This window comes from Delphinus delphis, chromosome 4, assembly GCF_949987515.2.
Source record: "Delphinus delphis chromosome 4, mDelDel1.2, whole genome shotgun sequence".
Lineage (NCBI taxonomy): Eukaryota > Metazoa > Chordata > Mammalia > Artiodactyla > Delphinidae > Delphinus > Delphinus delphis.
In genome coordinates, this window is record NC_082686.1 from 126899868 (window position 1) to 126915011 (window position 15144).

The 15144-nt window shown below is 44.9% G+C and overlaps 1 protein-coding gene across 1 annotated transcript in view; it reads left to right on the forward strand.

Annotated features, from left to right (window-relative positions):
* Positions 1-15144, forward strand: part of MED12L (mediator complex subunit 12L) — a 308809-nt gene that overhangs the window by 81824 nt on the left and 211841 nt on the right. The window contains exons 12-13 of the mRNA XM_060011436.1: positions 10794-10925; positions 13705-13831. Of these exons, the coding sequence (XP_059867419.1) occupies positions 10794-10925; positions 13705-13831 (259 nt within the window). The remainder of the gene's footprint in view (positions 1-10793; positions 10926-13704; positions 13832-15144) is intronic.

Sequence of the window (15144 nt, forward strand, 5' to 3'; positions counted from 1 at the left end):
AATTTAACTTAATTGTTTGAAGTATAGTTGATTTACAATATTAGACTCAGGTATACAGTATAGTGATTCAGTATTTTTATGCATTATACTCTATTTAAAGTTATTACAAAATAATGGCTGTATTTCCCTGTGCCGTATGAAGGAACACTGTATAGTTAACTGATTATAAATATCTTTGATTTTCATACTCGCCTCTGAGAACGCATAGGTGGAAAGAAGAGATAAAACAACAACCAAAAACCTTTCCTTATCCTACCTTCATGTGAACCTGATGTGAATTTGTTCCAGGCTATTCTTCTTTTTAAAATAAATTGTAAGTCAGCACCTTGCATCTCAAAGATAAGGTTTGAGACCGTTGATGCCAGGTAGGAGGTCAGGATGTTGAGAGTGAGGTACAGACCGGGTGTGTTTTCTAACTCCTTGTGAGTAAGTCTCAGTAGAGATGCCTCAGTATCCCTGTAGAGCGCACTGATGATAAGTCTACCTAATTCTCTGCTTACTGAGGCAGGTTAGAGTGTTGCTGTGTCCTTTTGGGACAGAGACCGGAAAGTCTCTCTATTTGTAATAAAGACTTTTTCTTAGCTGAAAGGCCTCAACAGTACTAAGATTTTTTTTTAATGCATAGAGGTGAGCTGTCTGGAAGGACAGCAGGGACACCTGAAATTCCAGGTGTCCTTTTGGATCGCTGAGGTCTCTAACCTAGTGCTGAGTCAGGACGGCATGGTTCCCTGGTGGGAGTTTTACCCAAATCCCTAACGTTTACTTATTCTAGATTAGCGCTCCGTGGCTTTCCATTCAGTGTAGCGAGAGGTGTGGTGGGCTGCTGAGCCCAGGTGGCCGGGAAAGGGGCTGTCCTTTCTGAACAGGGCAGCCTGTCTCGGCTTCTGCTTGGTCTTGTAGACCCGCTGTTGCCTGATTGCCCCGTGTTTTGGGAGAACCTGGATGTGGAGATCTGTATGTAAACTCTCCCAATCTTAAACCACTCTGCCGGCCAAGCCGTATGTCTTGTGGGCCGTGTTTGCTCAGCTGCCTGTCACGTTCCAGTTCCTGCTACGTGTTTTATGCAACACTGACTCAGGTGGCTTCCTGTTCAGTGTCTTAGAACCACTTGTGCTGTGCATGCTAGAGGTGGAGGAGCCCGATACCCACGCGAGGGGGTTACTTTGGGGCCGTGAGGACCTCCTGATTCCAAGCCCTGCCTGAGTCTGTCACGTGTGACCCACAGGCAGGGGTGGCGTTGCCGACCTCACCTCTGGGCAGCAGGGTCGGGAGGTGCCCCCTTCAACTTCCAGAGCCCCCAGACCGCTTCCTTCCGCGCGGCTTCTCCCCTCGTTTGTGTCGGGCTTGGGGGCAGAAGCAGCTGCAGCTGCGTCTTGGGGTGCCCTGAGGACATGGATAGAAGGGAGAATCAAAAGGAGGCCTTTTCCCTTCTCTCTGTGGTGCCCGAGGAAGCAGACTTTCTCCTGAGTAATGACAAGGCCAAACCAGCTGCAGGGGCCGAAGCTGGTCGGAACAGCGTCAGATATGCATTTGCTCTTCCCCTGCTGTTAAATCTAGCTCCCTGGACAGGTGTGATGAGTTCACGTGGGCGTTTTCGAATGGAGAGTCCAGAACAGGCCTTGTTTCAGCTCTGGTCCGGGCCGGCTCCGCAGCAGTGCGGCTGCAGGCCTCTACCCACAAGGCAGAAGCTCCGTGTCTTTTCTGTCACGGCTGTGCTTTGTTCCATGTCCCTTCCTGTGAGCCGAGGGCTGCACAGCCCCAGGGCAGCTTCCTCCTGGTCACCGGCACGCCACCAGCCTCCAGGCACCGCGCCAAGGCCCAGCAAGCCCTCGGGAGATGTTTAATTGGTGTTTTTGGGTGCTCGTAAAAAGGCTGCTGGGACTGTGGGCAGGAAGCGGCAACCCCTCTGAAAGATTTGGCTGGGAAGGCTCGGGGCGAGGGCCGTGACGAGGTCTGTTCAGTCTGTGGGTTTTACCGGTGGTTCAGGTTCAGACGCACAAGAGCTACGCGCAGCTGCAGGTGGGTGGGCGGCTGACAGGAGAGCTCTCAGCTGGCGAGTCAGCAGGTCAGTGCGTGTATCTGGTGGCATCACGGACAGTTCACTTAGCTTGATGAGTCTCGGTCTCTCCATTCGTAAACTGGGCATTCTGTCTGCTGGTGACGGGAAAATGGCAGGAAACCATATGGATGAAACATTTCAATATTTATAGCCTGTAAACGGGTACTCTGTAAACACTAGCTGCTGTCCTTCCTGAGTGATGGATTTAGGGAGACCATGAAAGACAGATGGAAGGAATATGATCCCTTGGGACTTCCGAGAGAGAGAGAGAGAGAGAGAGAGAGAGAGAGAGACAGACAGACAGACAGACAGACACAGACACAGACACAGACAGACAGACAGACAGACACACACACACAACTCTACCCGTTGCACAGTCTGCTTAATCCATAAAGCACAGCCTGGATCTATCAGGCTTTTTACGTCCTCGGATTTTCACGAAGGCTCTGCCCTCAGTGGGGAAGCAGTTGGGTGGGGTTGACTCGCCCTGGTGAGGTGGCTGAGTACCATGTTGTCAGAGAGATCGCGCTCGTTTCAATGCTTCGGGTGTTTTTGTGTTTTTTTTTTTTGCGGTACGCGGGCCTCTCACTGCTGCGGCCTCTCCCGCTGTGGAGCACAGGCTCCGGACGCGCAGGCTCAGTGGCCATGGCTCACGGGCCCAGCTGCTCCGCGGTATGTGGGATCTTCCCGGACCGGGGCACGAACCCGCGTCCCTCGCATCAGCAGGCGGACTCCCAACCACTGCGCCACCAGGGAAGCCCCCCCCCTTTTTTTTTTTAAATGTTGTTTAAGAAAAAGTCACTTTTTAAAACCGGGACTCAAGATAGGAGGGTCAGATGAGGCCAAAAGTCAAGCGAACTAGGAAAACACGCAGGTATGGCTCCCCGTTAAGGTGCCGTGTGCTGAAGTGTTACAACAGTTATCGTGAGTCTTGATCGTGGCCCAGCCGGAGCTTATTGTGCCTCAGAAGTTACGCGCTTTCCTGCTGGACACCCAAAGGGAGAGCGTTGCTCATCTTTTGCAGTTACTGTTTTCTTCTTTCTTAAACTAAATCCATTAGTACCAGGGCAGTTGTATTCATATAGCTGTGGGAGAGAGTGGTGTGTCCAGACACCTAGACTGGGCTGTTATCGAGGGGGGCCAGTAATGAATCCGTTTAGATGGGGTGGGCCTCTCGGTGTGTTTGTGTGTTGTTTTTCCTTCTTCAGCCTTTTCGTGAGTACTTCTTTGCCGCTAGGCCCTGTTGTTAGAAATTTTCCATGGCTGATGAGACACATGCTTAAAAAAAAATTTTTTTTTTTTTTATTCTTCTATTTTACAGATGAGGAAATCAAGGCTTAGAGAGGTTGAGTAAATCGCCTGAGCTCATACCCGACTCTTTGGTGGGCGAATAGGGATTGGAGTCCTAAATGGTTCCGGAACAACATCCTTGACTAGTGCATTCTATTTTTTGTGCTGCTTCTTTCAAAAGTCGTTTTATTTTAGGTACCTGTAGCTGAACAAACAAGTGTCAGATGTAACTTTGGAAAAAGGAGGGAAAACCCTTTATAATTGCCGTGAACAGGTTCCACATTGATGTGGGCATACTGATTTGCAGTAATAACCTCTAACTGATTTTTAAAAGTGTGGCAATTTTAATGTAGTATTTACCTTAGAAAATCTTCAAGTTGAGAAATCTGGCCTTTGTAGGATATCACAACCTTGAGGCCAGTTCAGACCAGGATTTGGATCCTGGCTTTGTTGTAGAGTAGCTGGATGGGGCCCCAGACTGGTTACTTAACCTCCCTCAGTGTCATTCTCTCTTACTAATAGAATCCACTTCATATGGTGGCACATGGTAAACGCCTAGTAAATGCCAATTGTTCTGTTCTTGGCTGGGCAACTTTGGATGTCAAGTGATTTGAACCTAGCAACACGTTTTAGAAATTTATGTTTCCCTTCTTCTCATCTGTATATTTCTTTCATTCGTCGCAAGAGGAAAGCAGTAAAGTTTATTGTACCATACAGTGATGACTTTTGGAAATTAAGTCTAGTGTTTTGATTAGTTTCAGTTTGAGAGACATGGCACTTTTTATGGACTTGGAGGGATTTACTTTGTGACGCTAATTCATCTCATAAATGACTGCTGTTATCATGCAGTTATGTATTTCTCAAAACTATTTTCTTTATTCATGTTATTATTTAGATGTTGATTTAAGTGAGGGATAGCAAATTAATTTTTTGGCAGAGGGCAAATTAATGACAGTTGATTTAAATACTCAGCAGTTGTTTTAATTTTCTTATCTTCCTCCTGTCTTCTCAGAACTTGGAGTTGTTTGTACTATTTTTAACTGCTGCATTAAAGAGAAAAAAAAAAAAGGAAGTCTTTTTTGCTTTCATGGTGCATGTTTTGTTTCTCAGATGTCACAAAGGCCTAAAGACTAGCAACATTGATTCTAAGGTTGTGAGACCAGGAAACTGCCCTTTCCCTCATCAAAAATCAGCTGTCTCAAATATCTTTTGGAAATGGACGCATGGAAACATTCATATGTATAAAGATTTTTAAAAAATGAATGCGTATTTATATTTAAATAATAAATCTTCTGAGTGTGTGGTTAATAATCTTATTAGGCTCATTGCCTTATATGGTGATTCTGACTGTTAGAAATACTGTTCCTGACTGTGTACAACAGGCTTACGCTCTGTTAGCAGTTCAGACCAATTGTTACCTTACGCAATTCTTGAAATTCATCCAGATCGCCATAATGTGCTTCAGGTTGCAAACCGTGTGACTTGCTAATATCACTGCTCTATGTCTTATCCCATATTATTTATTGGTGCTGTAATATGAATAATGTTTTTGTCCAGATATGACCATTTTGTTTAATGTTGACTAAGAGTGATTAATTACATTTGTAAACATGTCCTTTTAGTCTCAGATTAAAAAGCTATTGAAGAGCTTTATTCAGTATCTGATTTCAAGTCCCTTTTGTTTGCTGTTGCTTACAGTGATGAGTCACTGATTTTTTTCCCCATCCCTTTTATGGTACTGTTTTATAATGTGTATTAAGAAATTTCTTATTTTAAAATAGCAAACAACCTCACCAAGTACCTTCTGAATTTCTGAAGGAAACCTGCTTCTCAGATGTAGTTGCCAATTATTTTTCCTTCTTCGTTTGTTAAAGAATTGACCCGTGGTTAGTTTCTAGAGATCATTAGGTTACTGAGCGATTGAATAAGAAATGAATTAGACTTAATCTATTTAAATAGTTTCTGCCCGCCCTCTCCTAGGAAAGAAGAATGTAACAAATCCCCCTTATGATGAGAATCTGGCTTTGCATTTGGAATATCTTCATTATAGATATAGGTCGCACCATTAATGATGATGATTTGCAGCGGAGTTAATAATGATTTTAGTATTTTGCCACAATGGGTGGGTCCCACGTTCATGAGGCCAGATGACAGTGCTGGTAGTTGAAGGATCTCACTGGTTTTTGAATTTTGGGTCCATCCATCCTCTCTCGCTTGTTTTCATTATAGAAGTTATTTCTTCTTGTGATTTCTTTTTTTTTTTTTTTAACATCTTTATTGGAGTATAATTGCTTTACAATGGTGTGTTAGCTTCTGCGTATAACAAAGTGAATCAGCTATACATATACATATACGTATATACATGCTGCTGAAGCGAGCGCTCTTCTTGTGATTTCTATGCACATAGTACATGAATACATTTTTGGTATCAAGAAGTCTCTTTCAGCCTGCGACTTGGACCCGCTGTCCCACCCCTCTGCCCAGAAGGGGGGGCATTTTGGCATGCGTCCCCGCCGTGGAGGCAGATAGCTTAGATTTGACTCTTGGGTCTGTGACCTAGTATCTTTGCGATATTTAACCAGTTATTTAACCTTTGGCCTCAGTTTGCTCAACAATCATAGGATTGTTGTGAAAGCATTAGAGCAGGGCAGACCGTATAACAGACACTTGTTGTATACACAAGCAGTAACCACAGTGCATTTTGGTCTATATCCTTTGCATACTTTCCTGGGCATTTATGTACTTGTATGTGAACACTTAACACCTAGGTTGGGGGACATAAATGGGATTACTTCCTACAAAATATTCTGCAGGGTTTTTTTTTTTTTTTTTTTCATGACTACTTAGTATTTTCATCACTTTTTAGTTGTCTGTTTTCTTCTAGTCATGATGTTTTTCAATTCTTTGGGTTGCTGGGAGGAGAGGATCATTTTAGGCACACTGTAGTAATCTTGCCATATCCATTCAAGTATTTATGTTTCTTTCCACTGGCTCAGTCCTTCAGAATGATGCTAAATAAAGGTTTTGTGGCCAGCATCCATCCGTGACTCATTAAGTTAGGAATGGGAACGTTTCTAGTGTTTTATACTTAATCAACCGTTAGATTAAATCAATTATTTTTCCTTTTTTTTGTTGTTGTTTTTTTGTATTTTGTTTTTTTTGTGGTACACTGGCCTCTTACTGTTGTGGCCTCTCCTGTTGCGGAGCACAGGCTCTGGACGCGCAGGCTCAGCGGCCATGGCTCACGGGCCCAGCCGCTCCGCGGCATGTGGGATCTTCCCGGACCGGGGCATGAACCCGTGTCCCCTGCATCGGCAGGCGGACTCTCAACCACTGCACCACCAGGGAAGCCCTATTTTTCCTATTTTTAAATGAATAAGTTTATTTATTTATCTATCTATCTTGGGCTGCGTTGGGTCTTCGTTGCTGTGTGTGGGCTCTCTCTAGTTGTGGTGATCGGGGGTTACTCTTCGCTGTGGTGCGCAGGCTTCTCATTGCGGTGGCTTCTCTTGTTGTGGAGCACGGGCTCTACTGAAGCTCTAGGGCTTCAGTAGTTGTGGCATACGGGCTCAGTAGTTGTGGCTCACAGGCTCTAGAGCACAGGTTCAGTAGTTGTGGCGCATGGGCTTAGTTACTCCGTGGGCATGTGGGATCTTCCCAGACCAGGGCTCAAACCCGTGTCCCCTGCATTGGCAGGTGGATTCTTAACCACTGCGCCACCAGGGAAGTCCCCTATTTTTCCATATTAAGTAAGTGCATGTGTGTGTCAGCGGAGGGGAACAAATCGTAAATCCCATCCCCACCCCTCCACCATCCACCTTGTTTTTACCTTTGGTTTCATGTAACACTGTATTATTGCTTTCACTCTTTGATTAATGATATCTATTGAATCTACTATGTGCCAGGCACTGTGGTAGATACTGAAAATAAAACCATGGAAAAGGCAGATCCCTGCCTTGTACAAGCATCTGATCTAGCAAGTGTCAGAGGAGGAATGAAATCTTTGGTAATTCACTCCTGTGGTTTCATTTTCTGCATGTCAATTAGATTAGAGGTCTGGGTCATCCCTAGAGAGGTGCAAGTCAGGGCCAGAACAGCGGGGAGCAGTGGTTGGTTGCAGTGGGCTGGGAGGCAGGCTTCCTGGGGTGCATGTGAGCCCCTTGGGAGACTTCCATGTAATCATGATGTTCCTTGTGCTTCCACTGATCTTGATTCACCCATGATGGGAACAACAGAAAAAATTAGGTATCCCGGTCCTGCTACTTTTGACCTCTGTGCCCTGGGCCATCTTACTGAACTTCTGAACCTTAGTTTTCTCACCTGTAAAATGGGAATCACAGCACCTCCTTAAAGTTTGTTGTTGAGATTAGAGATGATGTATGTAAAACACCCAGTTATCTGCTCAGTAAATATTTTTGGTTACTACTACTGCTATCACTGTGGTTGAAGATTTACAGTTGTTAATATTATTATTGCCATGATTACATTTTAATTTCTGTCAGGGCTAGACCTCACATTGCTTTTTTTTTTTTTAATTTATTTATTTATGGCTGCGTTGGGTCTTCGTTGCTGCGCGTGGGCTTTCTCTAGTTGTGGCGAGCGGGGGCTACTCTTCGTTGCGGTGAGTGGGCTTCTCATTGCAGTGGCTTCTCTTGTTGTGGAGCGCGGGCTTCAGTAGTTGTGGCTCATGGGCTGTAGAGCGCAGGCTCAGTAGTTGTGGCGCACAGGCTTAGTTGCTCTGCGGCATGTGGGATCTTCCCGGACGAGGGCTCGAACCCGTGTCCCCTGCATTGGCAGGCAGATTCTTAACCACTGCGCCACCAGGGAAGCCCGACCCCACATTCTTGACCCCCTAGTTTGGTGCTTTTTCTCTGACCTTAACTTTATGTGTCATGACTCTCTGTCTCTCTCCTGTTCTTGTTTATCCATTTGCCTGTGTGTAGTTAGAGGCTAGGGGGGTGCGTGCTGTGTATTTTCAACAACTTCTTACTATTTGTCAAAGTACCAGTATGAAAAGCTGTCCGTTACTGCCCATGAAGACTCCAACTCTGGCTTGTGGTGTTTGGGAAGATGAAGCACTTTTCTTTAATAGTTGAGTGGTGTGTTTCCCTTTCCTAATGGATATTTAAAGCCAGTAGCCATGAAGCTATGTCGTGAAAGATGCATATTACATGGAAATAAATATTACTGCACAAGGGAGCAGAACACTTTGATGCTCTGAGCACCCAGAGTAGAGGCGGAAGAGCAAAGAGAAGCTCGGGGCCATCGTGTACCCTGGGGGAGGGTCAAGATCACCTTCCAGGTTCTTTGAACACAGCGTAGCTCTACTTATTTAGTTCATTTCCCAAGATGTATCTTGTGGCAAGAGTTCCGTTAATTAGTTGAGTGATCTTGGGCAAGTTATTTAACATCTCTATGCCTTGGTTTCCTTATTTGTAAAATGAGGATAATCATAATAGCTAGCTCATAGGTAGTGAAGATTAAAAGGAATAATTCTGGAAACACATCGTAGTGTCTGACTGTAAACTGAGTAAACAATAATAAATGTTAATTCTCTTTGTTACCAGCACCTGAAAATTTGCCATTGTTATCTCTGTTAGTGATTTTGAGAGTGATTAAGCCCATACCAAGTTATTTTTTATTTTAAATTTTCATTAGAGGCGACTGAAAGGTTTACATTTAAGGTCAAGTATTGATACTTCCCATTTTTTGTTTTGTCTGCTTTGGCCAGTTAAAAGTGCTAAGACTTTAGTAATGACTAGAATAAGCAATATATATTGCAGAAAACCTGTTCTGAAAATCGATATTTGATCAGAATAGAAACAATTTTGTTTGGTCAGGGCTAGTTTCTTTATCATCCAAAATATTTCACAAGACTGAGCAGAGAGCAGTGCATGTAATGAGTACCTGATAGAGTGATTTTTTTTTTTTTTTTTTTTTTGCGGTACGCGGGCCTCTCACTGCTGTGGCCTCTTCCGTTGCGGAGCACAGGCTCCGGACGCGCAGGCTTAGCGACCATGGCTCACGGGCCCAGCCGCTCCGCGGCATGTGGGATCCTCCCGGACCGGGGCACGAACCTGCGTCCCCTGCATCGGCAGGCGAACTCTCAACCACTGCACCACCAGGGGAGCCCTGCTTTCTTTTTTAAATGTTATGTTCAACCTTTATACATTGTAATTGAATTATTTCTCTTGGTTTCAAATTAAGAGGCTCAGAGCTCCTTTTGAGATATCTGCCCCAGATAACATTTCTTTAAGTCAGCATGTGTTTAACCGAACTTAGGGCAGGATGGGTAAAAATCTTGGAATAGACTGATTTTCATGATCTGAATTGTCTGCTGGTATCTAAAAGCTGATCAGGGATTCTTGGATGTCTTCTCAGAGTCCTCACACCTTCCGAAGTGTTGTGCTAAAGTGCATGTGTGTATATGTGTATTTTTCCTGAGAGTGTGCTCCAGCTATCACAACCTTAATTGAGCTCATGGGGGATTCTAAAAAGTTAAGAGCGTCTCGCAGAGCATATAAATGCCAGTACTGGCACTTGTCTGGTTCTTTTGGCCATAGTGTTTATACAACTGGGCAGATGTTAAAAATGAGCAGTTGATGTTCAGTGTTTGGCACAGCTCCTCTGCGGGGAAAGGGGCGATTGTATAGAGGGACGACCCCCCTGCTTCCTTACACCCCCTCTCCCCCCACAATTCATGTCACTTGGGTCCCTGTGACCTTTGTCTGACTCTTCTGGTCCTCAGTCTGTGGTGCCCATCTCTAGACCACGCCAGCTACAGCTGATAGTTCTGGTGGCAGTGCTGAGCCCTCCCCAGATCCAGGCTACCGTCCTCTGTTAACTGGGTCTGCTTGTAACTCTTGTTCCTTTCTATGCGTGGCTGTCGCTCTTCATGCTTGTTGTCTCTAAGGCCGTGAGTTTTGATCAGCATCCCGGCCTCCCCTCCAGTGTGTTCCTTCCAGTTCCTCCTTGGACTGGGAGACCCGCTAGCCTGGCTCGTTGGGATTATGTGTTGACTGAGGCGGTGAGTGAGGACCCAAGGGGCTCAGCAGTGGAGTGAAGTACCTGGGCTTTGTAACAGCTGTCCTTGATATTCAGTGGTCAGTCTCCTTTTCTGTCTCCTTTGAAATTGAGCTCTGGAGGCTCCATGGGGCTGGCTTCTGATCCTGTGTAAGTGAAAGCATATACAAGGAAACTCTTAATTTTCTTGGAATTGTCACAGGTTCAGCTCTTCTAAGTAAGTGATTTCCTTCCTGATGACTGACGTTTTACTCTTTATACCTCAGTTAAAATAGATTTGGGGACATCTCTAAAACAAATGTAAAACAACGTAAGAAGAAAGCTTCAAACTTCAGATATTCTGTGGCTTGCAGCCTAAGTCTCGTGCATCAGGTGACTGTTTCATGTGACATGGCCGGTACCCATTTCTGTTGGTCGTTAGGCTGCCCCCAGCGATGAAGCTGTGGTGACGCTGCTGTGCGAATGGGCCGTGAGCTGTAAGAGATCAGGCAAGCACAGGGCCATGGCTGTGGCAAAGCTCTTGGAGAAGAGGCAAGCGGAGATCGAGGCAGAGGTAGGTTGGGTTTTCCTTCTCCTTGTCGATGCCATTGTTTAAAAATACTGCTTTGGGCAGGATTCTGTTTCTTACTCTCATTATGCTTTTTTTTTTTTTTTCCCCTTTTGAAGGGAAAAGGAAGAATATACAAATTCACATAAGGACTCCATAGTAGGATCCCTCTAAGTCGATGAAGCCAATAATTTATATTCTGGACTACTTTAAAATGAAACTTCAATACCTGATTTACAATGGAAATCTCCCTTTGTGAGGTTAAGGCACACACACATACATAGATGTCTGTGCACTGGGTATTATATACATCTGTGTATATGTACACAGGGGTAGTGGATCTAGAAAGACTTTCTTGAGGCAGTCCTGACTGTGAGGTTACAGATGCCAATTTGTATTCGTTTTTGAGATTGTGTTCTGGCCCCAGGAGAGAGCAATTAAAGCCTCCGGAGTAGATTAGAAGGGAACAAGCAAAGCTAACCTCGTCAGCATTAGCTTTGTTGAAGGAAAGCTTCCAAGTGAGCCTTCCTTTCTGCCTGTGGGGCCTGGCGGGCGCAGCTCTGGAGAAGGCATGTGTGTGATCTGACCAGCCTTGTCACCTCTCCCCTGGACAGCTGTGACCGCAGGGCCTCCTGCCTAGTGTCTCCCTCCCTCCCGTGTTCCCCACCATCCTCCCCCCAGCAGCCAGAGACGCCTTTTCAAAATGGACGCAGATCACATTGTCCCCTTCCTGAAACTCCCAGCGGTTCCTTCCCGTGACCCACAGAGCCTCACAGGAGCCCCGCAGCTGCCCTTCCCACCTCCTCCGGGACCTCCCTCCGCTGGGTGGCACACAGTCCCAGCTCCTCTGGTCTTCACTGTCCTCACACGCACCATGCCCGTGTTTCTCTTGGGGCCTTTGCTCTTTTTTTTTTTTTTTTTGCGGTACGCGGGCCTCCCACTGCTGTGGCCTCTCCCGTTGCGGAGCACAGGCTCCGGACGCGCAGGCTCAGCGGCCATGGCTCACGGGCCCAGCCGCTCCGCGGCATGTGGGATCTTCCCGGACCGGGGCACGAACCCGCATCCCCTGCATCGGCAGGCGGACTCTCAACCGCTCCGCCACCCGGGAAGCCCGGGGCCTTTGCTGTTGCTGTTCCTCCCGGGTGGCACGCTCGGTGCCCCGCTCTTTACACGGCCGTTCCTGTTTCCGGAGGTGCCGCTTCCTGTCTAGCATTCCTGGCTCAACATGTGTCACCTCCTCAGGAAGCTCCCCCATCCCCACCTTAGGTACAGGTAACGGCACCCACCCCTCGGCCCCTCTTTCTCAGGCAGCTCTGTTTTACTTTCCTCATTGGCTTCTCAGTTCATGCCTGGTGCCCTCTTATTGCCTTCTTATTTAACGCCTATGAGAGTAAGTTTGGCAGCAGGGGCCTTGCTCACCCTGTTCAGGGTTGTGTTACTGATAATACACCTGCTTCCCATGACAGTATTAAAAAATGAAATAGGAAGACTATTTTCCTAGACATCTTCTGTTGGGAAAGCACTGTTCCCCAAATACAAAAGGCCATGTCGTTGAAATTGGGGCTTAAGGATATTGATGCTAAGGTGTAAACCACATGGCCCCTTTTACAATGGCCAAATTAGGAAAAGCGTTGCATTGCTTTTTTCCTACGTCTTTATGAGTAGAATATATTCTACAGCGAATTGCAATGATGAAACTTCAGTAACTAAAGTTGAATTCCTCAAATTTCATTGCTCCTTCTGGATTGTTTTTATTGTGTCTTCCCCTCCCCGCTTGTGTATCCCAGAACACCACCCACACCCCTACCACTCACACACACACACGCATAGTCACACACACTAACGCACTCATGCACACGCACACACACTCACACTCACACTCAGAAGAGGTTCACATATAGATGACAGTAATTTTAATTGGTATAAATGTATTCATAGCTAAAAATGTATTCTCTCTGAAATGTTTAAGATAATTGATTTCTATTAATCAATTTTCAAAATTTGACCTTTATAAAGAGAGGATGGATTGAATAAATGATATCTAAATATAATATTTTAATATTAAAATAGATAATGAGAATGGGAAGAATCAAAGGAATATCAAAAAGAATAGAGAATGCGGTTCTGATTGCTTCTAAACTGTTTCTTTACCGGTCTTCCAACAAGTCCTGACCTTAAGAATGTAGAAGTTAAACAGCTTCTCTAGATGTGTTTCATGAACTGTGGAGATTCCAGGAGGTTCTGAGAGAGCTTCTTGGTGAAGTGTGATGAGTGAAACAATCTTATTAGAAGAATAATGTTAGTTTTCTCATTTGATACCACACCTCCCCACCATACTCATAAATTCACTGCCTGACAAAAACAAACACAAAAGAATCAAACGCAATGATACGTGCCCAAATATTTCTCGGAGGGAATACCATTAAACATGAACTATTTAAAAGTGAAGACAACCTCAAATTATTTTTAGCAGTTTTGCATAGGGGTAATGAGTAGTTTATTGTACTGTATTACACATCAGCGGATATGCATACTGTGCTATGCAGAATATGTCATTCACATGAATAATGTTTTTCACAGGGGTTCTTTGAAATCATTTAAATTGTTCGGGGGCAGTTTCCCTCAACTTTTAGAAATTATATTCACTTATGATGCATGGCCCTCAAATAAATACAGAAATCTCAATGAATTTTGCCTGTTTTATCCAAGAACATAAATGTTAATAAAAAACACATTTCAAACTTGTCCTCTATAATTAACTTTGCCTGTTTATTTTTAATCTTAGAGATGTGGTGAATCAGAGGTCTTAGATGAGAAGGAGTCCATTTCTTCAGCCTCTCTTGCTGGATCTAGTTTGCCTGTTTTCCAGAATGTTCTGCTAAGGTTTTTAGATACACAGGCCCCCTCGTTGTGTAAGTAAAGCTCTTTGCTTTTAGATCTTAACTAAGGGGATTGACCTTTTTTGGAATTGATCAGAAAGGGGAGAAAACCCTCCCCCCTCCCTTATCTGTAATCTTATCAAAAGTTCTTTGTACTGAATATAACGCATCTTTTACCAGCAAAATTTTGTAGCCTATTCTCAATGGAGACTTTTATGCGATTTTAGAATCAGGCAATCTTGAAAGACTTAAAAATTTCCAGAGTTTTAATAGTTAAAACAATAAGTCGGCTCATTCCCTTGTGTTTGGTGGACTAATTTTCCCTTTCTAGATCTTTCTTACCAAAAGAGAGGAGCTAAGGTCTTGTGATGTTTATTATATATATATTGTGATTATGAACTTTCTCTTTTTGCACTGTTTTCTAAATTCCTGATTTTCTAACTTCTGACATTAAAAGGGGGAAAACATAAAACAAAAGTACCTTATAAGCAGGTCTCAGGAACTAGTTTGTAAAGCTGGTTGGCTGCTTGCCTACACTCTCTCGGATGTTCATGTCCTATCATGTTCTTTTTGTGTCTTTATTCCATTGTTGGTGGGGAGAGGGGGATCTGGGGAATAAACAACCACCCAGTGGGTTCATACTGTAGGTGGAAACTTTAAAGAACTCATTTGTGTGAGCTAAGTGGGCTTGACCTTTATTCTGAGGTTTTCATCTGACAAAGGACAGCAGGGAGGGTCTCAGGACAGATGGTGATGGAAAAACAGAAAAATGGCAAAAAGTGACAAATGATAGGAGAGAAAAGAGTGGAAGGTAGAGAAGGGAGCCATCTGTGGAGAAGAGGTAAAGCAGCAAGAAACAGCACTGCTTCCTGTTCCTCTGAGGAGAGCCTCCTTTAGGGTTGAGTGACACCTGGGGGTGAGGTTCTTTTAGTTACTTGGTGGCTGCTCTAGGCTAGAGGGAGGACAAGAGCCCCAGCCAAGCTGGTGGTCGGAATTTAGGGAGCAGTGATGAAGCCTGGAGAAGGGAGCAGAGAGAGGAAAAGACAGGAGAGATTCCGGAGAGGAGAAAACACGTTGTCAGGGATGGACGTCAGCAGCTCTGACTTACCTCGTGTCCTGGGGGAGACAGACATTTGCCCTTCGCTCCGCTCATCGTGTCCCCATTCCTGTTGCCAAAGAAATTGGGGAAGAACTTCCTCCTCCTACGCCTTGCTTGCTCTGGATCCCGCTCACTGCTCTGTCAGAGAAAGCTCTTCTGCTTCTCTGCATCGAGCTTGCCCATCATTGGCTTTGGAGATGGGCGAGAGCATACATTTAGGCTTAAGGTTTAGGGCACTGAGTGTAGT